The 14410-nt window shown below is 58.9% G+C and overlaps 1 protein-coding gene across 6 annotated transcripts in view; it reads left to right on the forward strand.

The window, feature by feature from the left end:
- PTPRN2 (protein tyrosine phosphatase receptor type N2) overlaps positions 1 to 14410 on the forward strand; it is a 799963-nt gene that overhangs the window by 527578 nt on the left and 257975 nt on the right. For all 6 annotated transcript variants that reach the window (XM_053217793.1, XM_053217794.1, XM_053217795.1 and 3 more), the window contains one exon: positions 8982 to 9046. In XM_053217793.1, the coding sequence (XP_053073768.1) occupies positions 8982 to 9046 (65 nt within the window). The remainder of the gene's footprint in view (positions 1 to 8981; positions 9047 to 14410) is intronic.

A 14410-nucleotide genomic window follows, 5' to 3' on the forward strand; every position in this document is an offset into this window, starting at 1 on the left:
CAGAGACAGGTGGGCAGTCCAGGCAATGGTGCTGTTTTCTACTGGGCAGCAATAAACTGACACGTGAGGGAGGGGAGCCCTGTGGATACTGGGCCCCGGGAACAGACAGCATGTGCAAAGGCCCTGAAGCAGGAGCGTACCTCCGGGGGGTGTTCAAAGAGGGAAGGAGCCACAGATGACTAGGGTCAGCTGGCGAAAGCCTTGCACCTGTGGCAGGGACCCCGTGCAGATGGGACCCCCCAGGAGGGCTCTGCAGGGAGGAATTTTGGAATGACCTGCGTCCTCACAGGACCGTGAGTCTGCCGTGCTGGCCGTCAGCCCGCCTCTAACGCTGGAGGGGCCCGCGGCGTAGTGCGAACAGCAACCCCACGCCAGTTTCTAAGATTTAAGGGTCTACATCACGTTAACAAGCTGTTAAAAAAAATTGATCATGAGGGGCGCCTGAGTGGCTCAGTAGGTTAAGAGTCCATCACTTGATTTCGGCTCAGGTCATGAGCTCATGGGTTCGAGCCCCACGTCAGGCTCTGTGCTGACACTGTGGAGCCCACGTGGGATTCTCTCTTTCCGTCTCTCTCGGCTGCTCCCCTGCCTGTGAGTGCCCTCTCTCTCTCTCTCTCTCTCTCTCTCTCTCTCTCTCTCTCTGTCTCACTCAAGATAAGTAAATAAACATTAAAAAACGTTGGGGGCACCTGGATGGCTCAGTCGGTTAGGCCTGTGACTTTGGCTCAGGTCATGATCTCACGGTCCATGAGTTCGAGCCCCGTGTTGGGCTCTGTGCTGATGGCTCGGAGCCTGGAGCCCGCTTCGGATTCTGTGTCTCCCTCTCTCTCTGCCCCTCCCCTGCTTGTGTTCTGTCTCCCTCTAAAATTTTATCTTCATACTTTGAAATATATATTCATAATGAAAAATTTTGTTTAAATATGCATAGAGCTATAGTTTTTATTTCTGAAAATCAGGCAAATAATAAAAGACAGCTGACTGAATCATTGTCATGTATGTTTGGCTGTTTTCTTGATGGACTAGCAGAGTTTAGTGAGTAATAAGTTAAAGAATATAATTCCTAATTGTTGCATACTTGTGTCTTTTCTTCCCCTTATTTCAGAAAATCACTAATTATGTTGTTTACCAAGATTTTCATAAAATCTGTGCATTTAGACAGGAATGATCCAAGTATAACTGCACACAGAGTATAAAACATAAAGGTGTTTTCATCAAAAATATAAAATACGTATCAAACTGAAACTTAAAACGATGTCTATATCTTCAAAAAGGTTATTTTTCTTTAAGAATACTCAAAATGGGGGCGCCTGGGTGGCGCAGTCGGTTAAGCGTCCGACTTCAGCCAGGTCACGATCTCGCGGTCCGTGAGTTTGAGCCCCGCGTCAGGCTCTGGGCTGATGGCTCAGAGCCTGGAGCCTGTTTCCGATTCTGTGTCTCCCTCTCTCTCTGCCCCTCCCCCGTTCATGCTCTGTCTCTCTCTGTCCCAAAAATAAATAAACGTTGAAAAAAAAAATTTAAAAAAGAATACTCAAAATGGTCTATTACGGTCAGAAGACAAAATATAATAATAGATAACAAAGCTTTAAATCAAGTGTTCAAATGAAGATGAATTTTTAATTCTGTGTTTTGCAAATTTGATCCGCTTGTAGTCATTGTTATAAAAACAAAGCCTGTGGGTTTCTGGCTTCCGTGGGCACCTGGTCGCCGGTGGAAAGAGGCAGCACGTGGTTCCTGCATGCTTGTCTAGACTGGCTGACACAGGGGGTCGGGAACAGGGCTCGCTCGGCATCGCGGCGTGTGCAACTGCTGAGGTCCGGCGCTCATCCACACAAAGTCCAGAACCACAAACGCGGTACAGGAGCGTGTGGATGCTCCGCGTGGCAGGGAGATGAAGCTTCTCAGGCAGGAATCTTGCTTTCTGGCTCGGAGAGGGTTGACAAGCCACTCTGTGTCTGGGCAGCAGTGACGTGTCACCTTCAGAGGACAGAGGCCGCGGGTGCGGGCTGCGAGCCAGGCCCCCTGGGTCAGGGGTCCCACGTGTGTCTCTGTCCCTCGTGGGGGGTTTGCAGGGCACATGGCCGCCCCGGCCCCGGGGCCGTCTGCGGGGCAGGGGAGAGACAGGGCCGGCCCAGGACTCTGGGCCCGTGCCACAGGGGACCCACAGGTGAGGGGTTCAGTGCCACCAGCCCAGCGCCTCCCCCGCCCCAGGGCATCTTGTTTGCAAAGGACCAAGACCCCCTTCTCGAGGACGGGGCTTGCCACAGAGCGGATGGGAGAGGCCAGCACGTTCTCTAGGCGCGATGGGCCCAGCCTCCAGCCAACCGCTCAGATCAGAGCAGCACAAAACTCTGAAGGAGCCATGGCCAGATGATAAGCCCAAAGAATTCTTTGTAGTACCAGCATCGGGACACCGCCTGCTGGCAGGGCCCCGTGACGCCCACAGGAAGTGGGCAGCCGTGGGGCCTGGGCTTGGCATCCACCGTTGTCGCCCCTTCCACACCCCGCAGGCCTTGCACCTGTGTCTGCACCCCCCTCCACTGTCCATGGTTGGGACATCTGCCCCCCATCACCCCAAAGCCCCCTGGCCCTTTGCTCCCACAGTGACCATGACGAGCTTGCACATGGCTGCTCCTTCCCTAGGTGACAGCGGCCCCCTCACCACCTGTCAGTTTTCTTGGGCTCCAGGTGCTCCGGTGATCCCACTTTGTCACAAAGCCACAGCACTGTCTGCGTGAGCGTCTAGGTCTCTGCAGGGTTGGGTGGGTGCCTGTCCGCCCGCAAGAGGGTCCCAGCATCAGGAGCCCGAGACGCAGGCCAGGGGGATGAGCGGCTCCCGGCCCCTCCCCCCGCCGGCCCCTCCCCATGGTCTGACGTGGTCCCCAGCCCATCCGGCGTGGCCATCAGTCCCATGTACCTTCAGGGGGGCCACAAGGCACTAGAGCACATTAAAGGCTCTGAGGAGGCTAACGGGTGTGTTTACGTGTGTTCGGCTTTATTTAGCTCTGCGTTTCCCACACTTGTCTGAACAGAGACCCCATTTTGCCCGATACCTGTTACCATCCAGGAGAACACAGTTTGGGGCAGCTGTGACTCCCCAGACCAGCGTTCAGCCGATACCCTGAGGTGGGAGAGGAGTCATGTCCACGGGCCTCATCCTCCGACTCTGGCCTCCTAGGAAAGGCTTGTGTGGAAAAAGAATGGACTGATATTAAGCAGGAACATTTCCTTTTTGTTGTTGTTTAAATTCCGGTAATGATCCCCTGCCCTGAGAAGACTGGGCTGCAATGTTGGTTCTAGGATGGGGTCTGGGGGTGCTCAGCTGGTCCCTCGCCCCAGGGCGGGGTCTGGGGGTGCTCAGCTGGTCCCTCGCCCCAGGGCGGGGTCTGGGGGTGCTCAGCTGGTCCCTCGCCCCAGGGCGGGGTCTGGGGGTGCTCAGCTGATCCCTCGCCCCAGGGCGGGGTCTGGGGGTGCTCAGCTCATCCCCCTGCCCTGTAACACTTCTTCACCCCACCAAGAAAAGGAGGACGTGGGAAGGGCTGGCGGAGCTCCTGGGTGGTGCCCTGGCAGGTGCAGCTTCCTCTCAGGCCTGCTCCTCCCCTCCCCAGCCCTGGCTGCAGCCCGGCAGGGTCCAAGCAGGGAGACATCCCCAAGGAAAGTGTGTGGCATCCCACCCCCAGGCGAAGGGGGAGCCAGCAGGTCCACTCTGAGGTCCCCCGATGAGCCAGAAGCTCCACTCCCTTTCACAGATGCCCCTGTGGGTGTCAGAGTGGAGGAGGTTTTCCATGGAAACGTGCGCAGGTGCGGCTCTGTGCCCCCGGCAGTGGGCTGTGCCTGCAGCGGCCACGGGCCACCCTGAAGGGGGCCAGCTTCCACCACCCGCCTCACCCGCCCCTGCTCCCTCTCTGTGTTCCCTCTAACGGAGCACAGCCGTTAAATTGTCCCGTCCCGGTTTAGCTCTCAGAAGAGACTTCTGCCCACCCTTCAGTTCAAGTGGCGGGGCCAAGGATGCATCCGCGCTGTGCTGTCACTGCGTGCCTAATTACAGGGACGCTACACCAGTTGTCCAGTGCGGGGAATTTTTCTGATAAATTAAAACACTAATTAAATAGGCTATTGCAGAATTTTGAGAACATTGTAGGGTTCTGCTTCTCCAGGTAATTTGCATATCCTTCATCTGGTGAATTTAATTTTAAAGGACTTCCTTTTCGTCTCCCTCGAAGATAAAAATGGGCTTTATGCATTGTTCTCGGCTTTATTAAAACAGCTTCTCGCAGGGTTTCCACCCCCTGGCCCTGCCGTCCGGCTCGGACCCACCGGCTCAGAGTCCACGCGAGGCCACAAAAATAGCGTGGAACTGACATCTGCTGGAACGCTAGTAGGTTTGTCTTTTCTTAAAATCCTTTAGCCAGAGACCAAACAAAACGGCCATGTTGCCGTGGCGTGCCTAGAAAGTGGTCCTTCGCTTAGACAGCGATGCAGGGAGCGGTGTGGGCACAGGCCAGACGCTTGAGGGGGCGGCGCCGTGTGCGTGGGGTCCAGGGTGAGGCAGAGGGTGTTCGTGTCTCTGTTGCACCCGGCAGAAGGGATTTCTGGAAGGAGGTCCCCTGGCTGGGGGCACCCTCGGAGCGAATTCCCCGAAACGGCAAACGTGTGGGGCCGTGCGGAGGAGGATGTCCGAGTGGCCTGGGCATCACGGAACGTGCCGGAGATGGCTGGGATGGCTTCCGTTCCAGGGCCACTTGTGCTGAAAAGAACAGGAGAGCTGTCTGTAGGACAAAGAGAGAGCAGGCGCCGGCCGGCAGCCACGTTGTGTGGAAGGGGTGGCTGCGTGGCTCTCAGAGCGAGTGGGGCTCAGAGCGGGGGGTTCACGGACACAGTGATGCTGATGGGGAAGCTGGGCCTTAACCCAGGTCACCCAGCAGGCGGCCCGGAGGGACACTCAGGTGCATTCAGACGCTGAAGCAGAGAAGCATCAATGAACACATCAATAGCCTTGGAGACCACAGGTTGTTGGCATCTTAGAGCAATGAGCAAACAGACGTTGTCCTCAAGCTTGAGGGCAAAACCGAGGCTGGGTGAGGCAGAGGACCGTGCGCAGGACCACAGCCGGTCTTCCTGTGTGCCCGCGGCTTGCCGTTGGAAACTCCCTGCGCGGTGAGGCCAGGAGTGGCCCACAAAGGGTGGCTGGCACGGGATGGCGGTCCCTCGGCGACCGTTGGTATTTGCAGAGCACGGAGGACAGAGAATCTGGACAGCGGGGATTCTGGGAGCGGAAGCCCGCTGCTCCTGGGGCCCAGAGCCTGGTGCCCACGCGCCCGAGCATGCCTGAGACTCCTGAGGGTCTCACGACAGGTCCTTCCCCGCAGCCATCCCATCGGCCTGGGGTTTCCTGGCCACTCGCCGGACGCGGAGTCTGGGCGGGTCAGCCCGGGGGCGTCGCTGGACAGAATTACCGACGGGCCTGGAGCTGGGGGCCGGCTCGTGCCCCCAGATGCATATGTGGAGCCCCCACCCCCAGGCTGACTGTATTTACGGACACGGGGATAGTAAGGGTCAGACGAGGTCATGAGGAGGGGGCCCTAATCCGGCGGGATTGGGGTCCACGTGAGAAGAGGAAGGGAGAGCCCCTCCACCACGTGTGGGCACCTTGGGGGGTGGCGGCCTGCAGTGGGGAAGAGGGTCCTCCCCAGACACGCAGCCCACCACCCGCTCCGCGTGGGGTGCATGGCCCCCAGCGCTGTGGGAAGTCGATGTCCGTCCTTAAGCCGTGGGGCTGCCGTATTCCTGACAAGCCCACACGGCCCGAGACGGCCCTGCCCATGGCTCCGGGCCACACACCGTGCTCCCTTGGCTTCCCCATTTCTGAGGAGGAGACCACGTGATGCAAATCCCAGGTGGTTTAGGACTAACTGAGGTTACGGACTGCTCCTTGGTGCCTGGCAGGGCATCTTGCTGCTGTTGTGATTTGGGGTTTGATTATGTGGATTTTGGCTTCCGTCTCACTTTGATCCGTTCAGGAGCCTGAACCAGGCCCTGCGCCCGCTACTCCCGGGCTCGGGCTGCGTGTCTCAGCGGCCGATTGGTTGGAGCTGAGTGACCTCCTCTGTAAAAGGCCAGGACGGCTTTGGGAGGCTCTGGGCCGGCGGAGCCTCACGAGCGCCGCCCGGGCCCTGAGAAGCGGACGCACCGTCCCAGCGGCCTCCGGGGCATCACGGGGACCCGGGGCACACGTGGGCACCGCATTGCGCCAGCTCTCAGAGGCCATCATTTTGTCTTGCGTGCCAGCGATTAAACCATATTGTGATGCCCCCTGGTCCCCAGTTCACTTTGTGTTTATCGACGACCTGTGTCAGAACCAGCAGCCGCATCGACCTGCAAGTGCAGCCGTGGGTCGGGCTGTGACAGCACCGCTTTCCCACACACGGCCTGTGCTTCTCCATCGGTGTTGGTGACGCAGCGTTTCCCAAAGAGCCTACCAAGCAGCCAGTGCCCCTTCCAGAACTTTCTGGAGTTGGTCAGAAGGTGCCAGTGGCAAGTGGTCTGGTAGAACTGGGGAACGCAGACCCTTCCTCAGAAGGCCTGTGACAGACGGCATGCGGGCGGCAGCCGGTCCACGGGCCACGCGTGCACGTGGTCAGACGGGTCAGACGTGGGGGAGTCCAGGAAACAGGACACGTCAGGCTGTAAACGGGGCAAGAGTTCCTGGAAGCTGGGGTGGGGGCGGGCTGCCGTGCTCCCTGGGGCTCCTTTCCTTGTTTTCAGGGATATTGGGAGCCAGGCATTCAACGCAGCTGAAGGACGTTCTACCCACTCACATTTAAAGCCGTTGAAAACAAAAGACTTTTGCTGGATCTACAATAGGGGTCCGTTACTATGACCTATGGGCCAAATCTAACCTGTCACCTGTTTTTGTATGGCCTGTGAGCTAAGAATAATTTCTGAATTTTAAATTAGTGCAATATCAAAATAATAGTATTTCGTGACACATTAAAATCATATGAAATTCAAGCTGTGAAGTCCATAAAGTTTTATTAGAACAGTCAAAAAAACCCAAAGGACTTGGTACCCACTCAGCCCTGCATGGTTCAGTCACCGCATTTTACTGTCGTCTGCTCACTGGAGGTCATTTGTGTTGCCGTTTCCGGGTAGTGGGAAGGCTGGATAACCGAGTGTCCTGGGGGTGTGGTGAGCCCGCGCCGCGTGGCTCTGAGACCTGTGGGGATACGGGCAGGAGTCGCTGCCGGGAAGGCCTCCCAGCACCCGGGGCTTGGGCTGCTTGGAGGCCGATCCTGCTTCCCTCGAGCTGAGGCCAGCGTGCATTTCTGGTGCAGGAAAGGGCCTGGGGCCTAGGAGACTGGTCGGCAAGCCTGCGGAAGGGTCCTAACTTTGCCCTGCAAACAGGAGGATGGCCAGCGTGCGGCCCTCTGCTTGGTGGGGGGAGATCACCTGCCACCGGCTTTGTGGAGGAGGTTTTGTTGGGACACGACCAGGACGTCCACTTGGGTAGGATCCCTGTGCCTTCCCGCAGACCCCTGGCCTGCCCCGCCCGGCACACCTACCACCCCGCCTTCTCTAGGAGGTTTGCTGACCCTCGGACTGGGTTCTCCGCGTTATTATTGTCAGACCGGCTTTTTCATCCCTGACCCTGAAATATCGGGTACTCCTCTGTAGCAGTAAGTGCAGTCCCTTTAAAATACCCTTTTCATGCGCTTTCTCCTTCTCAGCCTATTTAAGAGCTCACTATTATTCCCCCCAAAAGTAGCTTGACATTCAGTAAAGTGTTTCCTTTGTTCGCAGAAGAACATTAAGATCGATTGCTTTGTACTCTGGCTCTTCAAGACTGTTCCCCTCCATTCGGGGTTTACATTGGGACACCCCCTCCCCCTGCCCTCTCTCTGGCCCCTCACCCGCTGAAGGGTCTGAAAGCGTTTGCCTCTCCAGCCCAGATGGGGTTGTGTCTGCCTCGTTCTCTCAGCGCGGGGATAATTACCTGCGTGTAAAAAATAATGTTCATTTGTTCACGGGGAAAAACTTGGTACAAGACGACGAGAGGCCCCGAGGTGGGCAGACAGGCTACAGCGGGCTCCCGTTTGTAACCCTCTACGAGATGTAATCCCATTACCCAAGAGTAATGTGGGTGCAGGACAGTAGGAGTTGGAAGTAACTGCTATTTTCTTGTTCTCGTTCGGCATTAACCACAATTGCAAGACACTCTTCATTCTTAGGGTCTGCAATAAAATTGTGTTTTTCCTGGTATTCATTTCCAAAATGACATGGGCTTTACCCGAAAGAACATTGCTGCAGATTTGTAAGCCAAGGTCCATTGCTTCATGACACGACTTCTTCCTGACAAAGTGGGGGCAGGTGGGTTTGCGGTGCGGGCGTTAGGATTGCCGGGTTTTCATTTACATCTGCTAATTGTTCCAGAGCTCACTTCCCTTGGTCTCATATGGAGGGTCATCGTCCTCTGCCGGTCCCCCTCGTTCTAAGTCAGGGGCAAACTAGGGCGCGGATGAGGGACGGGGCGGCCCCCGGCACCGCTGGAGTCAGTGCCCGCGCTCAGGCTCGCCTCCCAGTGAGTCTTCTTCGTGAGCTCGGACCCTGGTCAAGGGGCTAGGGTTAGGGTGTCTCCCGATGATTGCTCACTGAATGGCCATCAGATAGTTCTAAAATGAGACTTCACAGTACGCAGAGAATGTCTGCATTCGACGCCTCGTGCAGTGTTTGCAATAGCCGTATGAGCTCCCTGTGATGACGCTCGCCCTGTGCGTCTGCTCCCGGGGGGGGGGGGGGGGGCGGCGGAAGGGGCCTCGTGCCCAGCGGGACCAGCTCCAGGCTCGTTCACAGCTGGGCTGTTGAATTCGGCCGTCTGCACACAGTGACTTCGTGAAATGCTTTTCAATAGAAGAAAATGCTCAGAGTGTCTTGAGAACGATGAGCTCTGTAAGCTGACCCCTGTGCTTCTTAATTTTTCCTAACAGTTGACAACAAGGACAAACTGGAAAAAGCATCTGGACTGGAGATTCTTCAGGCGGGAAGCGGGTCGGTGAGTACAGGAGGGGCTGCCCTCTGAGACGCGCCTGTTGGGGTGCCGCTCCCGTCCGTGTGGGGACCTGGGGGATGGCCGTACACGGTCCGTGTGACATCATGCTGACCTGGGAGAGGCCGGAGTTGTTACCTCCCGCTGCTTGAAGACACTGGTCCACGGAGCCTGGCGAATGTGACGCTGTGTTCGGTGGCATTTAAAGTTGTGATTCAGTGTCCCCCTGAGAACGCAGCCATGGGGTCGGAAAACACTGAATCTTCAGAAAACACGGACTTCCTTCTTCAGAGGTTTTGTGGTGGCTAAGTTTGTGGACGTGCCCCAGCCAGAGGCATTTCTTGTACCCTCCAGGGACTCGGTGGGGGGGGGGGGGGGCAGCCTGTGCCGTGTTACATGGAGACACGCGTTGGGCTGGGACACCACGCACGCGGGAGCGCCTCCGCGCTGTGACTGGGTGGCCGTGCTGCTTCAGGAAGAGGTGCTCGGCCAAACACTCCCGCGGCAGCCACTGCTGATGGCGCCCACCTCTGGGCCCCCTGGCTGGCGCCCGCTTCCCCGTCTCAGGGCAGCTTCGTGAGTCGCACACGGGATGACGTGGTTCCTCGCCAGGGTGGCAGCCTGCCACTCGTAAGGCAGGGTGGACCCAAACCAACCGGTGCTATTGCGTCGAAACTGTAGATTTCACGGCCCGGGGCGTTACAGATAATTAACTGCTAGGGGGCGGCTGATTTATGAGTGCTCCTCGCTAACCGCGGAGACGCCCTCCACGGAGCCACTCAAAGATTAGCCGCTCTCGTGGGGAAATCTGCCGTTCAGCAGTTGGGAGTCCTGGCTCTCGAAATGAGAATTTTAATTAGTTGCTCCTCACAAACAGGCTCCTTTCCGCACTTGCCGAGTGGCGGGCGGGTAGGAAGGGCCTTGCAGAGAAAGCGCCCGCATCCGTGTTCCGCTGGCGTGACCGGCAAAGTGGGGAGGAGACAGGCAGAAACTCGTCGGCGAAGGCTCCGCGGGACCGAAAGACCCCACTGTGCTTGGTCCCTTCACTCCCAGCTCGGGCCGCGAGGGTGAGCGTGTGTCAGGGAGGACGTCCCACTCGACCCCGCCCCCGCGTGCTGGCAGTGAGGGGAGGAGATGGAGACGCGGGGGTCCGGAAAGGGCCGAGCCCCCGAGGAAGGAGCCGGGGCCAGTGGCAGAAAGGGCCAGGATGGCTTGGAGCGTCGGAGTCTTGATGGAAGCTTCCGACCGTGCTGCCGGTCTGGGATGCAGCAAAGACGGGGAGCCCCTGCCCTCCTTTCCTGCCTCATCCTCACGGCGGGGGGGGGGGGGGGTCCTGTTCGGTGTCGAGTCGTTGCCGCAGGAGGTGACTCGGGAGAACGTCCACGCTGCTTCTGCCGGGAAAGCTCTGGCACCAGGAGCCCCCCCCCCCCCCACGAGGGTCCACGTGAGGACGTGGGGCTGCCGGCCCCCCCAGACCCCAGTGCGGGGCCTGGTACCTGGGGGCCCTCTTCCTGAGGGAAACACCGTCTCCTGTAGTTTCGGGAAAGAGAGGGGACACGGCGATGGGCTGCGCCCCCGGCTCGCTCCGGCCGAGCGAGGTTTCAGAGGCGCCCTCCCGGCTGGCTGCTGAACAGCAGAGAGCAAACAGCACTGTCGGTGGGACCCCAGCCCTCCACCTGCTGGGGGACGCCGCTCAGACCCGGGGTTCTGGACGTTGTGACTTCGCGTCCTCGCGCCTCCCCGGCATCTTGGCCAAACCCTGCTCCGGTCCCTTCCTCCCCTAGGTCGGCTCCCCTCCTTGAGCCCCTCTGCCCTCCGGTGGCTTGGGGGTCACCGACCCAGCTCGTGATGTGCTGCTGCAGCCCCCCAAGCTTCGTGTCTGTCTTCTCCCTGAACCTCGTGTCTCCCGGTCTCGGCTCCCCCCACACGACTCCGCCTCCTGCCCTGTCATGGGAGGTGATCGCGGCATCCGCCTCGCTGGGTCCCTGGGAAGCCTCACAGGAAGATTCCCTGCTTCCCCAGCCCCTGCAGCCCCCGGCGGTGTGTGCTGTCCCCGTGTGGCCCGACCCGCACCTTGAACCCACGTGGAGCTGCCACATTCCGGCGAGCGGCTCCCAGTCGTGCCCAGCTTTTCCCTTCTCCGTTCATTTTGGCATCTGGACGCTCCCCATCCCTCTTTGGCCTCGGTTTTGTGTGGTTTTCCGTGGGTGTGTGTTCTTTCCTGTTTCTGTGTCTACAGTGAGAGCCCCCCCCCCCCCCCCCCCCCCGCCGCTGGGCTCAACGCCCCGTTCGCTCGCTCGCTCGCCGTAAAGATTCTCACGGGGTGCCTGTGGGCGCCTGGCACCAAGGACCGGGTCTGCAGCGGGGTGGGGGGCGGGGAGCAGACAGACCTCCCCCTGGCGGAGCTCCCCTCCCGCTGGGAGCCGGGGCCCACGGAGGGACCGGGCTCGCTGTCCCCTGTCAAGACAGAGCCCTGCGTCACCTCCACTGGTTTTGTCTCTCTGTCTCACGTGGACAAACCATCTCTGCGTTTCCGTGCCACAAGCCTCACGCCGGGTCCGCGTGGCGACCACGAATCAGGTCCACGTCCGGACAGCCTCACCGCTGCCGTCACCCCCTCTCCCTCCTGGCCTGGCCTCCTCACCCGTGGGCTTCGGAGCCCCGTGGCCTCGACGTCTGCCCTTCTCTCCACCGGCACACAGGTTCACACTCACCTCCTCGGTCGCCACCCGCGTCACCGCCTGTGCCGTCCGTTCCCGTGTCCGCCAGCGGCGGCGCTGTCGGGAGCCTCCGGGCTTCGGCGCAAGTGTTTGTTTCCTTTCTCCGCCCCCGCGGCGCTGCGGCTTGGGGGTCAAAGGGCGTGTCTCGCTGGCTCTGCCATCGCCCTCTTGCCGGGGGAGCACAAACTCACCGGCACGGATCTCGGGGGACGGCTCCGCACCCGCCAGACGGTCATTTGCAAGCGCTTTCACTGGCCGTTCCCCATGCGCGCCCTTGGCGATTCTCCCCTCCCTCGTGAGCGCACACACCCGCCCCCTCCGTCCACGCCCCTGCCACGTGCCTCCTGCGCCAGAGCTCTGCATCCCGCCCGTGTCTACGCTGCCAGCTGGGACGAATGTCGGGTCCCCTCCGCTCTTGCCCCCTCTGCACTAGCACATCATTCCCCCCCTCTCCGGCTCGTGGCTGTCAGCACGCAGTCCGCTCCCGCGTTTCCCGCGCTGTTAAGTAAAACCCGACGCCAGAGATGCCTTCCCAGCAAAAGCTTCAACATCGGTGCGTATTTCCCACACACGGCGCCTCCCCCGCCTGCTCCCTGCACCCCTGTCACCGCTCGGTCTCCCCGGTTGTTGCAGGTTCTGCATTCAGCCACCTCTGACTCACGGCTGCCACACCAGCCGCCCCCTCCTGGACCGCAGTCCCTTGTCCCCCAGGCAGGTCTCACTGACCACTGAGGTCCCGCTCTGACGACCCCAAGGCACAGTCTTCTTCCTTGTACTGCCTCCCGAGGGATCGCGTCCAGGCCTTGGCTTTGTTGTTACCCATAGGATGGTGACCCCAGACTCCCCTCCCCAGGCCGACACGCTCACTGTGCCCCAGTCACCCCTGCGTCTCTGCACCTGGAGGTGTGGCGAGCCATCTCAGCCCACGAGGGCAGAGCAGGACACCCGAGCTCCCTGCCACCCCATCTCCGTCCCCGAGTTTCTGCGTCCCACAGACAGAAAGGGTGTCACTGTCAGCCGTGCAGTGCGGTCTAGGCATTGGATTGACCTGATTCCCGGGAAGGCGGGGAGGTCCTGCTAGGTGGGGATGGGGTGCCAGCAAGCCCCCGCCCACAGCACTGGCTCCTTCCTTTCCGCCCACCTGACCCATTTCCCTCTGGTCCCTGAGTGGCCAGAGCCTGACCTCGCCACCTTCAGGGGCGGAAACAACCACCCCCAGGGACTGGGACCCGGCCGTGCAGACTCCCCTGCCATCCTGGCTGCCCCCCAAGCCCTGTCTCGTTGAAGCCCCAGGGCTTTCTTGCTGCACCGCGTGTGTGGAGACCACCTCTCCATTCGCCTGTCCTTGTCCTCATGGCGGTCTCAGAAGACAGTGCTCCCTCACCTTGAAGTTGACTGAGGTCGTTCTTGGCAGGTTCTCCTGCCCGGGATCCCCGCCCCCTCCCCGGACTCCTGCCAAAGCCGAGCACATTCAGAGGCCGCCCCCGATGGAGGCAGGGGTGCCGGTGGGTTTGGAGCTGGTTTTGGAAAGTGAAAATGGGAACAAAGGGGGCAAGTGTGGAGGTGTTTTTTAAAAGCTAACGTCTCTTTCTCTGACGTTAACCGTGTCGTGCCGTATTAGGGCTGATTTTGATGATTCTGGGGTTTTTTTTTCCCATGTGTTTGCTGTGCATCTGCTAATTCTGAGTCTGGAGCGAGCGGTGGACGGTGGTTGCTAAATGCGTCGCGGTCTCTCTCCCTGGTGCTCGAGACTCACACACGTGGTGGCAGAGCCAAAGCCTTTTAAGCCAAATGGAAATACCTCGAAACAAAACTTAAAGGAAATGAACAGATTACAGTACACGCACACATTCCTAGTAGATCGGGGGTATTTTGTCGTGTTTCAGGATCTGATTTCTGACATCTTGAAAGGGTTTGCATTTTCTTCAAATTAATAAAGTCATGTTTCTTCAAAAGGAAAATTATAATATTACAAGAAAAATTCAAACATTTAGAAGGAAAATCATCTAGATGATTGTCACTGGGAGGGATCCGGGAGGGCAGACCCCTGCGTCTAGCTCCCGTAAGTGCATGTGAAATACGGAGTTACTTTCTGATCTCGTGACGGTGTGATCTCAGTGGGAGAGTGGCTGCCCCTCGAGCCCGGCATTGCTCCCGAGGCTCGGAAACTCAGCAAGGGAGCTTCAGAAGAGCACATGGCACCACACAGTGGTCCTGGTTCAGACCGAGCGCTGAGGGCCTGCCACGGAAGGAGCCCAGGATGGTAATGAGCTCTCCGTCACCCGGCAGATTCAGGCAGAAGAGAGACGGCCATCTGTTCAGATTCTGAAAAAGGAAATCTTTCCATCTAGTGTAGGGAGGAGAAAGTTTTCCTCACCCTCCTAGGGTCCCTGGATAGGGACAGTTACACCGGCAAAGACAGATGAGCAGGAGAAAGGTACACAGGTGTGTTCAGTACAAGTTTCACACGGCACGGGGGCATAAGGAAATGCAGACCTGAGTATTTCCTGTGGGATTTGACATGACGGGCAGCCGTGGGGAGCACGGTAGGTTGAGGGCTGTGCGGGAACGGCGGTCGTGGGGGGACTGAGGGAGGCCTGTTTGCAGGGATCTGCTCAGTGTCCCTCTGTCTAGGAGATACAGGCTGTCC

This window comes from Acinonyx jubatus, chromosome A2, assembly GCF_027475565.1.
Source record: "Acinonyx jubatus isolate Ajub_Pintada_27869175 chromosome A2, VMU_Ajub_asm_v1.0, whole genome shotgun sequence".
Classification (NCBI taxonomy): Eukaryota; Metazoa; Chordata; class Mammalia; order Carnivora; family Felidae; genus Acinonyx; species Acinonyx jubatus.